This window comes from Balaenoptera physalus, assembly GCF_965194825.1.
Source record: "Balaenoptera physalus genome assembly, chromosome: 2".
NCBI lineage: Eukaryota > Metazoa > Chordata > Mammalia > Artiodactyla > Balaenopteridae > Balaenoptera > Balaenoptera physalus.
The window spans coordinates 29,417,226-29,433,599 of NC_138883.1; the positions used below are offsets into that span (position 1 = coordinate 29,417,226).

Consider the following 16,374-nt stretch of genomic DNA (forward strand, 5'->3'; position numbering starts at 1 on the left):
TATCAGTCATATAAATGGGAAACCAGTATCACAGGCCACAGCTGTAAAGTACAAAAACTAAAAAAAAGGCCATACAACACCTAAAATGCTATGCTATACTTTGGGAAACACTTGTTTGAAGTATCTGAAATTGGAAAAAATTAAACATGCAAAATGAATTTTAGAGCTTAGGACATACGGTGTTATTTTCATAAAATTTAGTGCAGCCATTAAATATATATATGTTTTATACACATACACACAAACATGGGATACAGGCATGATATATTGTTGCCTGAAAAAAAAATATGATCTCATTTACATGAAATAGTGTGTGAGAAGAGAGAGCAAGAGATCGATGTAGTAATTCCTGAAAAGATGCAGGACTTATCTTTAGATGATGGGAGTCTGGAATTTTTAAAACTTCTTCTTTTCTTTCTTTCTTTTTTTTTTTCCACAATGAATGAATGAATGAATTTTTATAATGAAGAAAATAGTTATTTTAATTTTGGGAGGGGGAATTCCATCTTAAAATAAAGAGATACAAATATAGAAGATGGGTAACTGAGGAGAAAGAAAGCACTTGTTTATTTAAGCACAAACTTTGGATTCTGCAGACTATCCAGAAACGTGATCTTTCCATTTTGAAATTTCAAAATAAATGTTAAATTTCTGGATGATGTAGCTATTCGTATTAAGCATTTCAGATATCCCAGCACTCAAAACAAAAAAACCCCAAAACTCCAAACTACTGTTATCTTTGGCTAGGTAATACATGCCTAAAATGTAAAATTCCCAACATATACTGTGAAAAGTTTCCCCCCAAACCTTGTCTCCTTCTCCAAAGGAAAGCACTATTATTAACTTCATATGCATCCTTCCAGAGTGTCCATACATATCATAAATATACCTCTTTACTGGACACAAATGATAGCATACACATTGTTCTAAACCAGGTTTTTTTCTCTTAACGATATTCCTGGAGAACTTTCCACATTAGTATACTAGAGTACCTCATTCTTTTCAATGGCTTTATTGTATGGATGTACCATAATTTATTTAACCAGTTTTCTATTGATGGATACTTAGACTGATTCCATTCTTTTGCTATCAGAAACAATGCTGCAATGATTATCCCTACAGATTACTAGGTTCAGGACATATTCATATAAAACTTTAATGGATATGCCAAACTGCTCTTAATCAAAGTTTTACACCAATGTGTGCATGTTTATTTTCCGGCAAACTTGCCAAATTAGAACATTTATTAAACTATTTGATCCTCGTTAACCTAATGTACAGCTTTAATTAGCATTAATTTTATAAGGAGGGTGTGCATATTTTCATATATTTAAAAGTAACTTGTCTTTCTCTTTCTGTTGACTATTTTTTCATACCCTTCGCCCATTTTTTTTCTGTTAGGTTGTTGTTGATCTTATTGCCATGTAGAGGTTTATATATAAAGTAAATTAGCCTTTGTCTATAAAATGAGTTGAAAACACACTTAGCAGTTGGTCATTCATCTTCTGATTTTTTTCACGGTGTGGCTGGTTGGCTTGTTTTTTGGGTTTTGTGTGAATGTGTGTGTGTGTGTGTATATATTTATATATAAAACATTAGATTTAAGGAAGGACCTTTTAAGTTATATAATTAAATATATATATATACTTGAATTCCCCATCCCCCATGGTTTTCTCTAGTCCTTTTATGGTTTTACTTTCATATTTAAATTTTTAATCCATTGGAATTTATCCTGGTATAGATATAAAGAAGAAATTCAAATTTTTCTCTGGATGACTACCCAATTATCTCAACACCAATTACTAAATAATCCATTTACAGCCTACTGATTCTATACTACCTGTATCATAAATTAAATTCCTTTATATATTTGAGCATTTTTTTTAGTCCTTCTAATCTTTTCTACTGATTATCTGTTTATAGTGCAGGTGTCACTATTTTAATTATTATAGTTTTATAATTTTGGTTTTTTTAAAAAAATTATTTATTTATGTATTTATTTTTGGTTGTGTTGGCTCTTCGTTGCTGCGCATGGGCTTTCTCTAGTTGCGGCGAGCGGGGGCTACTCTTCGTTGCAGTGCGCGGGCTTCTCATTGCGGTGGCTTCTCTTGTTGCAGAGCACGGGCTCTAGGCGCACGGGCTTAGTTGCTCCACGGCATGTGGGATCTTCCCAGACCAGGGCTCGAACCCATGTCCCCTGCACTGGCAGGAGGATTCTTAACCACTGCGCCACCAGGGAAGTCCCTAGTTTTATAATTTTGTATCAGGTAGGAGTAGTATCCCTCAGTTTTCTTCTTTTTTACGTTTCTTTGGGGTACCTTCACTTATTTATTTTTTCAAATAAATTTTAAAATTATCTTGTCCAGATTAAAAATAAATCTTATTTGTATTTTTATTGGGCTTATATTAAAATTTAAAATAAACTTAGAGAGAACTGACATCTTTATGATGATATTCTTTCTATGTAACCTGGTATAATTTTCCATTTCTTTAAGTCTTCTTTTTAAGCCCTGAAGAGGCATTTTAAAATTTCTTTATTTTATTTATTTATTTATTTTTAAAAGTTTGGCCACGCCGCATGGCTTGCAGGATCTCAGTTCCCTGACCAGGGATTGAATCTGGGTGACAGCAGTGAAGGCACCAAATCCTAACCTTTAAACCACCAGGGAACTCCCTAAAATTTCTTAATAACAGAGCTTAAACAATTACTGTTTAATCCTAGATATTTTCTCTTTCTTGCTGCTCTCATAAATGGGATTTTTTCTTTTCATTATGTTTTCTAACTAGTTGTTTACATGATGGCTATTGATTTATGTTAATTAATTTTGTATGCAGTTGCCTTAACAAATTTAGTGATTCTAATTGTTTTTTTGGTTAATTCTGAAACCAAGTAAACAATCATTTTATCTCTAATTACTGATAATTTAACCTTCTCTTCCAAATTGTGCAGCTCTTATTTCTTTGTCTTATTTACTTGCGTTCACTAGTCCCTCCAGAGCAATGATTGACAACAATAGTGATAAAGGAAATCCTCATCTTGTCCTAACAGTAACAGGTGTGCTTCTGAAGTTTTCCTAAGAGGATGATACCAATCTTTAGAATAAGATTCATATATTTTATCATGTTAGAGAACTAATCATCTGTTTTATTATGGAATTTGACCAAGGACAAGTGTTGAATTTTGTCAAATTCTTGTTAGCATGTACGAGATGATGACTTAGTAACATGGTGACTTGTATTGATATTTCCTAATAATAAACCAGTCTCCCATTCTGCAAACAAACTCCATTTGGTCATATGTATTATAGCCTCGAAGGGTTGTTGCTGAATCCTGTTAGTGAATATTTAGTTATTCTTTTGGCATCAATAAATAGGACTGATCCACAGTTTCCTTTTTCTTGATAATTCATAGGGTTTTGGTACCAGTGTTACCCTGCCTTCTTAAAAAGAATCTGGAAGCTTTTCTTCTTTTTCTATGTCCTGGAACAGTTAAAATAGCATTAGAGTTATCCACTCCTTAAAGGTTTAATAGAATTTCCCTATGAAACCATTTGGGCCTGGTATTGTTGTTACTGGTGGAGGTGGGATGAGAACCTCCTCAACAACCTTCTCTATTTTTTCTTTGCTCTACTTAGATTTTCTATCACTTCAGTGGTCAGTTTTGGTAACTAGTTTTTTCCTAAAAAATCATCCATTTCATAGAGATTCTTACATTTATTTCTTTTGTCTATGGTCACTCCCCCTGCTTCTACCAAAGAGTTAACTCTTCAATTTATTTTTTAGCTTTATTGCTTCTTCCTAATTTAAGAGCTAGTGCAATGGTTTACGACCTGTATTCTGCCACTGGGGCTGAGAGAAAGGCAAGGCGGGCAAATCTCTGAGCCTCTCTATCCTCTTCAACAGAGCAGCTCCACTTTTTTCTATTTTATATGTGAAGTCCTCATGTAAGATTTCATTTGAAAGGCGAAAGACTAACTGATGAAACAATATAAAAGTTTAAAAATCAATTCATGTTTATACACATGCTTGAAACGCTTTAACATTCTGATTCAAAGATCATTACTAGAAGTAAAGAATACAGTAAATTCTTTACTAAAAAGACTTAGAAATAACTGTAGTCTTGAGTTCTTTCAGTTCTACTTATTATAAACAAGGATCAACAAAAGAATATCCCTATCGATAATATTAACTAGTTGTATATATACCAAGTATGGCCTATACATGGAAACAATTATAATTTAAGAATAATTCATCAACAGAGTACATTTCTTTAAGTGACAGTTATAGAGCCCAAATAAAGTTAATTTCTGAAAACAGACCAAATATTTCACTACTTACCCCAAGTAAATGAATGAGAAAAAGAACAGCAACAATAGAGATGAAATAATAAGCCAGGCATGGATGACCTAGAAAAGAGTTTCAGTTTAATTAACAGACCCCATAACCCTAAAAAAAATCCAAATTTCTTACTTCAAAAATTGTATATTACTTCTGTATGTGTTATGATTTTCAAATGGCAAAACACAAGCTGCTTTGGGATCAGTGAATACCTATAACAGAACTCTTTGGTGTTGAACTACTCATAATATAAATAGAAATTTCACCAAAATACATGTAGACCTTCGTTCCTTTAAAAACAGGTAAAATTTGAAAAAGAAAAGAATACATTAAAAAAACCAAATTATCGAAGATAACCTATGGAACTTCCCTGGTGGCGCAGTGGTTAAGAATCCGCCTACCAATGGAGGGGACACAGGTTCGAGCCCTGGTCTGGGAAGATCCCACATGCCGCGGAGCAACTAAGCCCCTGTACCACAACTACTGAGCCTGCGCTCTAGGGCCCATGAGTCACAACTACTGAGCCTGCGTGCCCCAACTACCAAAGCCCACGCACCTCGAACTCATGGTCTGCAACAAGAGAAGCCACCACAATAAGATGCCGGCGCACAGCAATGAAGAGTAGCCCCCGCTCACCACAACTAGAGAAAGCCCGCAAGCAGCAATGAAGACCCAACGCAGCCAAAATAAATAAATAAATAAATAAATAAAATTTTAAGGGTTATTGTGTTAAAAAAACAAAAACAAAGACAACCTACGGAATGGGAGAAAATATTTGCAAATGATATGACTGACAAGGGGTTAATATCCAAAATATATGAACAAACCAAACAACTCAATGTCAAAAAACAAACAACCCCATCAAAAAATGGGCAGAAGACCTAAAGAGACATTTTTCCAAAGAATACATACACATGGCCAACAAGCACATGAAAAGATGCTCAATGTTATTAATTATTAGAGAAATGCAAATCAAAACAACGAGTTATCGCCTCATACTTGTCAGAATAGCTATCATCAAAATGACCACAAATAACAAGTGTTGGCGAGGATGTGGAGAAAAGGGAAGTTTTGTACCCTGTTGGTGGGAATGTAAATTTGTGCAGCCACTGTGGAAACCAGTATGGAGGTTCCTCAAAAAACTGAAAATAAAACTACCATATGATCCAGCAATTCCACTCCTGGGTATGTATCCAGGAAAAACAAAAACACTAATTTGAAAAGATACATGCACCCCTATGTTCATAGAAGCACTATTTACAACAGGCAAGATATGGAAGCAACCCAACTGTCCATCAACAGAAGAACAAACGGATAAGTAAGATGTGTACACACACACAAACATAAACACACACACACACACACACACACACACAGGAATATTATTCAGCCTTAAAAAAGAATAAAATTCTTCCATTTGCAGCAATGTGGATGGACCTAGAGAGTATTAAGCTTAGTGAAATAAGTCAGACAGAGAAAGACAAATACTGTATGATACCACTTATATGTGGAATCTAAAAAGTAATACAAATAAATGTACATGTAAAACAGAAACAGATGCACAGATATAGAAAACAGACTAGTGGTTACCAAAGGGGAATGGGAAGTGAGGGGTACAAATTAGAGGTATGCCAATGTTCATTGCAGCACTATTTACAATAGCCAGGACATGGAGGCAACCTAAATGTCCATCGACAGACGAATGGATAAAGAAGATGTGGTACATATATACAATGGAATATTAATCAGCCATAAAAAAGAACAAAATAATGCCACTTGCAGCAACATGGATGGACCTAGAGATTGTCATACTGAGTGAAGTCAGACACAGAAAGACAAATATATGATATTGCTTATATGTGGAATCTAAAAAAAAGAGTACAAATGAGCTTATTTACAAAACAGAAGTAGACTCATAGATGTAGAAAACAAACTTATGGTTACCAGGGGATAAGGGTGGGGAGGGATAAACTGGGAGATTGGAATGGACATATACACACTACTATATATAAGATAGATAACTAATAAGAACCTGCTGTATAGCACAGGGGACTCTACTCAATACTCTGTAATGGCCTATATGGGAAAGAATCTGAAAAAAAAAAAAAGAGTGGATATATATAGACATATAACTGATTCACTTTGCTGTACTCCTGAAACCAACACAACATTGTAAATCAACTATACTCCAATAAAAATAAAAAAACAAAAGCAAAAACAAATTAGGGGTATGGGATTAGGAGGTACAAACCACTATGTATAAAATAGATAAGCAACAAGAATATATTTTATAGCACATGGAATTATAGCCATTATCTTGTAATAACTTTTAATGGAGTATAATCTGTAAAAATAACGAATCACTATTCTGTATACCTGAAACTAATATAATACTGTAAATTAACTATACTTCAATTAAAAAAATTATCAACAGAGTCAACAGTTAACATTTAAACTTTAAAGCAGCAATATTTTCAATGGAGGAATTTTGATGTATTTCTTAAATAAACAATAAATTAATTGATAATTGATAATAAATTAATAAAATAAAATAATTGATAAATCAAATTCAATAAAATTGAAAATCAGATATTCAGTTAAGTGACCTATGTACACATACTTTAACTGTACAGAGAAAATAGGTCTTCTAAATTACATAACCATTTGACAAAAGAATATTCTGAGGTTTCAATAAGTATTATTGAATCTGAGGTTTCAATAAGTAATGCTATGCTATGTTTATTTTACTTGGTTCATTAATAAGTTAATACTTATATGTCAGTCCATTAATATTATGCAGAATTCATATAGAACTATATAAATATTAGTCATTATTACTCATGTACAGCTTATTAATATGAGAGATAGAATCAGAACCTGATTTTTAATTAATTAAATAATTAATTTTTTTGGCCACGCCATGTGGCATGTGGGATCTGAGTTCCCCGACAAGGGGTCGAACCTGTGCCCCCTGCAGTGGAAGTGTGGAGTCTTAACCACTAGGCCGCCAGGGAAGTCCCCAGAACTTGATTTTTATAATCTATTACACAAGATAAAAAAATTTTATGGTAATTTTATGTAATGAGTATGTTGGGGAAAATACTATACAACCTAAAGAGTCTGGGGTTTTAAAAAATAGAATGGAGAAGCATGATAAATTGTCAGATAATTTTTAACCAAAAGTGAAATTATTTTGAGGTAGATACAGCCAAAATATGCTTTATGCTTTCAATGAACTTTACTGTTTAATGACAGAAGGAGCTACTTAATCAACAACTTTCTCAAACATATCTCTTAATCAGAAAAGACCAAATCAAACCTTAAAGAAAAAGAAGAAAAGCTCCAAATCAAGAATATTATTTTGTCTTCTTTTTAAAAAAAATCTCCCACACCCACCTCCCAGATCCAGTTGTTCCAATTATCCCACTCCAAGCTATCAAAATCTAGTTGTTACTAATGTTAACATTAAAATCTATGTTAATTTTGTCTTGTGGTTCCATTTTGATCACTCAAGGTGATCTGTGATTGTTAATTCTTTTGAAGAAAAGATTTCTTAAAAATTCTCTCTTTCTTTAAAACAATTTTATAAAATGTTACAATTTGGGAAAAGGTCAAAAGAGTGGCTTTACACCACTAAAGTTGGTATTCCTTTGACATTTAAATATTCTAAATTGACTATCCAAATACAACAAATTTAGTATCTGGTGTTCCTCCATAAAAACCTCCCCTAACATTTTTTTTAATTAATTTATTTATTCATTTATTTAATTTTTGGCTGCATTGGGTCTTCGCTGTTGCACGCGGGCTTTCTCTATTTGCAGTGAGCGGGGGCTACTCTTTGTTGCGGGGCGCAGGCTTCTCATTGTGGTGGCTTCTCTTGTTGCAGAGCACAGGCTCTAGGCACGAGGGCTTCAGTAGTGGTGGCACACGGGCTTCAGTAGTTGTGGCTCGCGGGCTCTAGAGCACAGGCTCAGTAGTTGTGGTGCACAGGCTTAGTTGCTCTGGGGCATGTGGGATCTTCCTGGACCAGTATCATGGTCCACGGGCTCGAACCCGTGTCCCCTGCATTGGCAGGCGGATTCTTAACCACTGCGCCACCAGGGAAGCCCCTCCCCTAACATTTTTTTTTTTTTTCCTTTAAGGACAGGTCTTAACCTTTTTTTAAAAAAAATTATTTATTTAATTATTTATTTATGGCTGTGTTGGGTCTTCGCTTCTGTGCGAGGGCTTTCTCTAGTTGCGGCAAGTGGGGGCCACTCTTCATCGCGGTGCGCAGGCCTCTCACTATCGCGGTCTCTCTTGTTGCGGAGCACAGGCTCCAGATGCGCAGGCTCAGTAATTGTGGCTCACGGGCCCAGCCGCTCCGTGGCATGTGGGATCTTCCCAGACCAGGGCTCGAACCCGTGGCCCCTGCATTGGCAGGCAGATTCTCAACCACTGCGCCACCAGGGAAGCCCTCCCCTAACATTTTATTCTAAAAATTTTCAAACACACAGCGAACCACTGCCCAGATACCACCAAAATTCTACCGTTCACATTTTGCTGTACTTGCTTTGCAACACATCTATCCATCTCTCCATCCATTAGCCCATTTTAATCCATATCAAAGTAAACTGAAGACACCTGTACGTTTCCCTCTAAGTACTTTAACTTGAGCAAAATATTCTAAAGGGAGTCCTTACTCTAGTTCATCTGCAAAAAAAAAATAATAAGCAGAAATGAATCTTCCCACCTGCATCCCAGCCCATCACAAGTCTTAGCTTTAGAAATAATCCAAGTTATAAAACTAAAAAGTATATAAAATATTACAAAACAGAAAAACTTTAAAGAGTGGGAGATGTACACTGGTATTCCATACTGAGCTCCAAATTAAGGGTTAGAGTAAATATTATGTACCAGAAATCCTCCACTTTCTTAAGAAATGCTTTTTACCTTGTTTTATGGGGGAAGGGGCAAGGGAACATGGGAATGTTTTTTATTTAAAAAAACAGCATTTTTCTGAATACAAAGTAACATACGCTTATAACATATAGAAAAATAGCAACACTAAAAGAAAAAACAATTCCCACTGACCAATGAGAACCAAAGTTGACATTAACATTTCCTTTCAGACATGTTTTCTGTCTGCATATGTAAAGACCTTTTAAAAAAATTAGAATCAGGTAATAGAAAATTTTACATTCTGCTTTTTAAATTAATTTTTTATTAAAGACAAATTCTCATCCCACCAAATATTTTTTTAAAATGATTTTTAAATGACTAAATAATAGTCTACTTACATGCATGAACCCACAATTTAACTTTTCCCTTATGCATGGAATTTGTGGGGTTTTCCTTCTTTTTCCAATTATATTTTATGCTAGGAGTAATATCTAGTATGCAAATATTTTCCAGCATTTTTAAGTCTTTGGGATAAATCATGAAAGCAAAATACAGAACCAAAGTGTACAGACATTTTCTGATTACTGACTATTGATACATACTGGCTTAGTGACTCCGCAAAAAAGGCCTGATTAACCTTCACCAAGTCAATAAGTTAAATATGTTAATTTGTTATTTTAATATATATATTTTTTGCTAGTGAGGAAATATGCATACACCTCTCTCTCCCTCTCTCTTCCTCTCCCTCTCCTGGCCATCTATATTTCCTTCATAATTTCTCTGCTTGGATTTTTAAAATTTCTTATTAGGATGTTCATAATTTTAGCTATTTGTAACTGCTCTTCATATGGTAAAAATATTAGCCCTCTGCCTGTAATAATGGTTATAAATGGTCTTCTTATTTAGGTTAATCACTGATGTTATGATTTTCTAAATTATTACCTAAATTCAAAGCCTCTTCTGATGATGACTAAATAACACCTTCCCTTTTTCTAGAACATCAGGTGGTAAAACAGGCCTTTCTCATCTTGCTACAATCCCTAGTTCAGCTTTCCTCTGCTAAAGGCTCTGAAAGAAAAGAGCCCCTGCTTCAGTACAGAACAGCAAGGATCTCCTCTAAACACTGAACTATCTAGGCCAGAAATCATGTGACTTTAGTAAGCTATACAGTTTCATCTATAACAAATGGTATATAATAATTAACTGCCTTTTCCATTTCTTCCTTTTTAAGGTTTGTTTGGTCTTTTAGCTTCTTGTGCTTCTCAGAGACATTGCACAATCAACCAGTGACACACAAATCCTCAGGGCTTATTTCCAAACAGGTCCTGGCAAGTTTCTGAATTTCTGACTCAAAAGCTCCTTTTATTTTTATACTAGGAGTCAAAATTAACAACTTGTTTCTATAGAATTGGCTGTGTTTGCTAAGACTTGAATATTAAAAAGCAAAAGAAAACAACACAAAAATGAATGGATGAACGTGGAAATCCAGCTAAGTATAAACCTTTTAGATTGTCTAATATGAAGCATTAACTAAAATATGCACAAAACTGACCAAAAATACATCAGGATAAGTCCTAGTTCTACCTACCGAATACAGCTACAACACCTGGATCGAATGCGTGCAGCTGCCAGTAGGCTGGGGAGTCAGAAGTACCAGGAAGCCAGCAATGAGTTTACCACTTTTTCCCTCCAGTACTACCCTCCTCCACCTGAACTCAACACAACCCAAGTGGACATTAGCAAGACTATGAGCTCCAGGAGAAGCCCTCTAAGTTCCTGCTAGCAAAGCAGAAAGAGGTCTCCTAACACCAAAGAAGAATGCAAAACCCCAGGTGACTCCCAATAACATGTGAGGAACAAAAGTAGCATATAATCCAGATACAAGTCACAAAGAAAGTCCAATAAAGCAGAGAAATGGAACTGGCAGGTAAACACTTATATGTAAACAAATATATATAGTGGACAAAAAAAGATGCAGTAATTGAGACATGAGCATATTTAAGCAGGGGGAGGAGTATGCTTCTCAACATGACATCATTTGTTCTTTGGCTCCCTGAGTGTTGATGACTACCTGTCGCCATCACACACATCTTTTGTCTTCAATCTCTAGATTCTGATGTCAGACTGCAAATGGTCATCACTTGGGTTAATACTTCCACCCACTCAACAAACAAGGTTAAACTCTGTATAATTTTAGAGTTTGTGAACAATTGAAAAGGTATTCCATCTTATTAATAATCAACTAAATGCAAGTTAAGACATTTTTGCTTTGCCTATGAGGGTTAGCACAGATTTTTTTAAAAAAAAATTCAGTGCTGGTGAAGGTGGGGTAAGACAGCCTTTTTCGCTACCAGTGTTAAGTACAAATTGATACTATCATCTTGAAAACAAAATTCTGCATAGCAAGACAGTTAAAAATATGTAGATAATTTGCTCCAGAAATTCTGTGCCTAGGATTTTACCCTAAGGAAATAATTTGAAAAACTGAAAAGTTCTATGCATAAAGACATTCATTGTTTTTTAGAAGAGCGAAAATCTGGAAACAACTTAAATGTCCAAATTAGGGGAAGTGAATTACAATACACTCATTGAGTCAAATATTATGTAACCATTAGACATATCTGCTAAGAATTTATAATATGGAAAAATGCTTATGCCAAAGTAAAAGTTAAAAAAGGACACATACTGATTATGCATTTGATTTTAACCATGTTAAAGAATATACAGAAGTAAATACTAAAAAGAAAGTAGAATTCAATATTTGAAAAGTTAATATTTCTTTTATTTGAGAATGAGCCTAAAGGTTCATGACCTGTAATAATTTGTCCTTTTTCTGAGGCATGAATCTGAAACATGTGCCAGGTAGCTGAAATTCACAAGCAAGTCACTTAGGTAGAGAGTGAGGTAGGGGACCAGAGGCTGGGAGGGCTGGGCCTGTGTCTCTCCTGCACAACCTCCCCTGCCTTTGCTTCCCAAGCAAAGAATTTGTGTTCCTGCAGGAGAGAGAGAGGGAATGGACGTCTACGAATTTAGAACCGGGAATTCGGCCAGTCACCAATGAGTTTAACAACAGCAGCTGAAGGTGGCTTTGCTGTTCTGTACTCAAGTTGAGAATCTGAATTTTTGTAGTTATACGTTATTTTATGGGGACAATTATATGCTACAGCGCTATCTGTCAATGAGGGAACTCACAAAGGTTCAGGATATATCCTTCTGGAATGTCCGAAGTATAGAGCAAATCAAAACGTTAAAACCATTTAGAGTGTGATGTTATATGAAAACATTTGTTTTTCATTTATGCCTTTTTGTATTTTTTAAATGTTCCACAAATGAGGAGGGAAACTAAAAATTAACTTAGTTCTAGAATATAAGACTTTTTTCTTTACTAGACCAAGTAAGGTGACAACAAAACCCAACCATGAGAAGAAGATGGTGGAGAACAAAGCTCTGTGTCTCACGCTCACCTTATAGCACCTGTATTTATATAGAACCACCAGGAGAATAGTCATGATGACAATGACGCTGATCATGATAGCAGCATTCAGAATTGAGTGCAGGGCTCTCTGCCCCACAGTCTCAGTGTCTTCTGTGAATGGCGTATAGATTCTAAAATAAAATAAAACAGAAAAGCCCCAGGTTAGTGTTAATGGAGATTCCAAACTACATGCTCTCCAACACCAGTTTTGTTTCCTTGATTCAACTGATATAAGTCACTTTTTTCCATCTCATCAATCTAACCAAGAATTTTTAGCCTAATAAAAATAGCTATATGCTAAAATAAGTCCTTCAAAATAAAAGGAGATAGTTAAAATATGGAAGTGGACCTATGTGAGCCAGACACTGGCTCCATCTAGTGGATGATTTATACCGAAATAATTACCTCATCAAATGTTCTTTCTCCACAGTTTATTAGTGATTTGTTAAAGTACCGGATTCTGATAACCAATGAGAACCTACTACACAGCACAGGGAACTTTCCTCAGTGCTCTGTGGTGACCTAAATGGGAAGGAAATCCAAAAAAGAGGGGATAGATGTATATGTATAGCTGATTCACTTTGCTGTACAGCAGAAACTAACACAACATTGTAAAGCAACTATACTCCGAAAACATTAAAAAAAAAAAAAAAAAGTACCAGATTCTGCCATAAACTACCTAGGCTACAAGTGGTTGTCAGAGGAAGGTAAAATGGCTGATAATTATCCTTCATCTGTACGGTGACTGCAACTGAAGTTGTCTTGAGATAATGTCACATATCCAGCTTGCCCTTGCTTCTCATTCACATGAAAACACTTTTATCCCAGGTATCAATGTTCCCAGTAGAAGACTTTATTTCTGCCTCCCCTACAGTTATGTGTGGCCATGAGAATAAGTAATGGCCAATGAGTTATAGGCAGATGTGTTGTGTGGAACTTCTAAGGGAGGAGTTAGTTCTGCTGAGAGTCATGTCTCATGTCCTTTTCTCCCCCACTCCTCCCTGCTGTCTGAATGAAGGCTGGGGCTCCAGCACCAATACTGGACCCCGAAATAACCTAGAGGGTAGAAGCCAAAAAAGAAGGGATGAAGGAGCCTCAGTCCTTGATGAAGAGAAGCCACTACACAATCTGAACTACTACCTCTGCACTACTCTGTGGGAGAGAGAGAAAATATGTGCATCAGTCAAACCAGTTGTTTTGATTTTCTTTCTTTTGGCCACGCCACACGGCTTGCAGGATCTTAGTTCCCCAACCAGGGATCGAAGCCGGGCCCCGGCAGTGAAAGCACCGAGTCCTAACCACTGGACCGCCAGGGAATTCCCTGTTTTGATTTTCTATAATGGGCTCAGCAAACTTCCTGTAAAAAACTAGAGAGTAAATATTTTAAGCTTTGTGTGTCATATGGTCTCTGTTGCAACCACTCAACTGCCACTGTAGTATGAAAGCAGCTGTAGACAATATATAAATGAATGGACATGGCAGCATTCCAATAAAACTTCATTTACAAAAGGAGGTGGCAGGCAGATCTGGCCTGTGGGGCATAGCTTGCTAACCCCTGTTCTTTAATATGCAGCCAAACCTAACTCTAACTTACAGAGATAATTTTCCCCAACCTCTTTTGGTTATTGTCTCCAATCTCTGTCCTTCACTCACTGTCTTACCCTTTCTCCCAAAAGGTTAAAAGCTTGGCTTTCAGAACCCCACAGAGTTTTCCAGACACTTGCCAATTTCAAAATTCATTTAAAACTTTTTGAACCCCATAAGAGTCCTAGAGACAGAATTAGGTGACATCTGAATCAAAGCATTTTTCTTGGAGACAAAGGGCCGACACCAACAGCATCAGAGAAATCTACATGACAGTTCCGCAAACACTTAGTGCCAGCCTGCATTACTTCTTCATCCTTTCACTGAACAACTGTTTTTTTTGCTGAGCATTTATTACATACCTCACCCTGGAAACAAAGTGCCCTCATAGGCCTCATAGTACAGAAGGAAACCAAGCCTTAAATAATGAAAATAAATATATACTTGCATATTGTAACAAGTGAAAAAAGAACAGGTTGCTATGAGAAAGGATACCAGGAAGGACCTAATTCTGTTAGGAGGATCAGGGAAGTTATGTTTTAGGACTCAACATTTAAGCCAAGATGAGAAGGATGATAGGAATTAATCCACCAAAGTTAGAAAAGGAAAAGAACATTCCAGGGAGAAGAACAATGGGCCCAGTGGCCCTGAGGTGGTAAAATCACTACTCAACTGCTCAATTCCAAATAAATTCAACCCTGTCTAGGGACACCACATAAAGAATATAATTCTGCAGCTTTCATTTTCTCTACTTAAAGCATCATCTGCTTCTGGCCATCAGAGAGGATGGACTCTCTAGCCTTCATGTCCCTTCAGTGCAGAGGCCTTCAAGGTGGCGATGACACGCTATGAAGGACAGCTATGCTGGCCTTGAGCATAATGATACACAATACTCATACGTACAGCTGCCCATCCTTCCGGGTATAAAAGCTGACTGATTTGATGGTGGCCACGACCACCACCATACAGAGAGTCACGGGGACAAAGAGCATGATCACATGTTTGGCGCCATATTTCAACGTCAGCTCCTCATCTTCCTCTTCCTCTTGTTCCACCACCTGCTGCTGCGAGTTACCAGGGGCTCGGCCATTGGATAACGACTCAGAGTTGCCATGCCTCCGCCTCTCGCTGCCGTGCTCATGACGCTCTCTACTGTCATTCTAAAAGCACAAGAGAGACTTGTTCAGTAAATTAGACTCCCAGTAGAATCAAGGTGTTCTGTATCAAAAACAGAAAATTTAATGATTAGACCCGAGATTATCAATAGGCCCATTATTACATGAGTTCCAAAAACCTGAGGCAAGAAAGAATCAATTTACAAGAAGTATGCAGTTTAAAAGCCTAGATTATTTACCACTGTCCACTGAAGAAACCCAGGTCCTCCCTTTCACCTGGCTCGTGGCTTACCTCATTCTCACCTTCCATTCTCAACCTAATACAATTGTACTCATCCTTTGAGGTTTGACTTAAAAACGACACCTGCATGAAGCCTTCTTTACTTGCTGCAGCTGCAAGCAGAGTACACTCACCTTTTTCAAAATCATGAAGTGCTTTCTACCTGTGGTTTCATATCAGTTATACAAGGAACTATCTCACCTTCATTATTTTTTTTTAATTAATTAATTTATTTATTTATTTTTGGCTGCATTGGGTCTTCGTTGCTGTGTGCGGGCTTTCCCTAGTTGCGGCGAGCAGGGGCTACTCTTCGTTGCGGTGCGCGGGCTTCTCATTGCGGTGGCATCTCTTGTTGCAGAGCACGGGCTCTAGGTGCGCGGGTTTCAGTAGTTGTGGCGTGCGGGCTCAGCAGCGGTGACTCGCGGGCTCTGGAGTGCAGGCTAAGTAGTTGTGGTGCATGGGTTTAGTTGCTTAGTTGCTCTGCGGCATGTGGGGTCTTCCCGAACCAGGGCTCAAACCCGTATCCCCGGCATTGGCAGGCAGATTCTTAACCACCTCACCACCAGGGAAGTCCCTCACCTTCATTATTAATAAGACTTAAAAATCCTTGAAGTGATTTACAAGGGATCTCTCGGTATTATTTCTTACCATCTACAGTTATCTCAAAAAAATATTCAATTAAAAAAAAACCTTTACAGAGA

At 36.6% G+C, this 16,374-nt stretch overlaps 1 protein-coding gene across 8 annotated transcripts in view; it reads right to left on the minus strand.

Annotated features, from left to right (window-relative positions):
* Nucleotides 1-16,374, minus strand: part of PSEN1 (presenilin 1) — an 83,096-nt gene that overhangs the window by 33,171 nt on the left and 33,551 nt on the right. For all 8 annotated transcript variants that reach the window (XM_082451768.1, XM_082451766.1, XM_082451771.1 and 5 more), the window contains 3 exons: nucleotides 15,182-15,438; nucleotides 12,684-12,825; nucleotides 4,339-4,406 (listed from right to left, as the gene is read on the minus strand). In XM_082451768.1, the coding sequence (XP_082307894.1) occupies nucleotides 4,339-4,406; nucleotides 12,684-12,825; nucleotides 15,182-15,438 (467 nt within the window). The remainder of the gene's footprint in view (nucleotides 1-4,338; nucleotides 4,407-12,683; nucleotides 12,826-15,181; nucleotides 15,439-16,374) is intronic.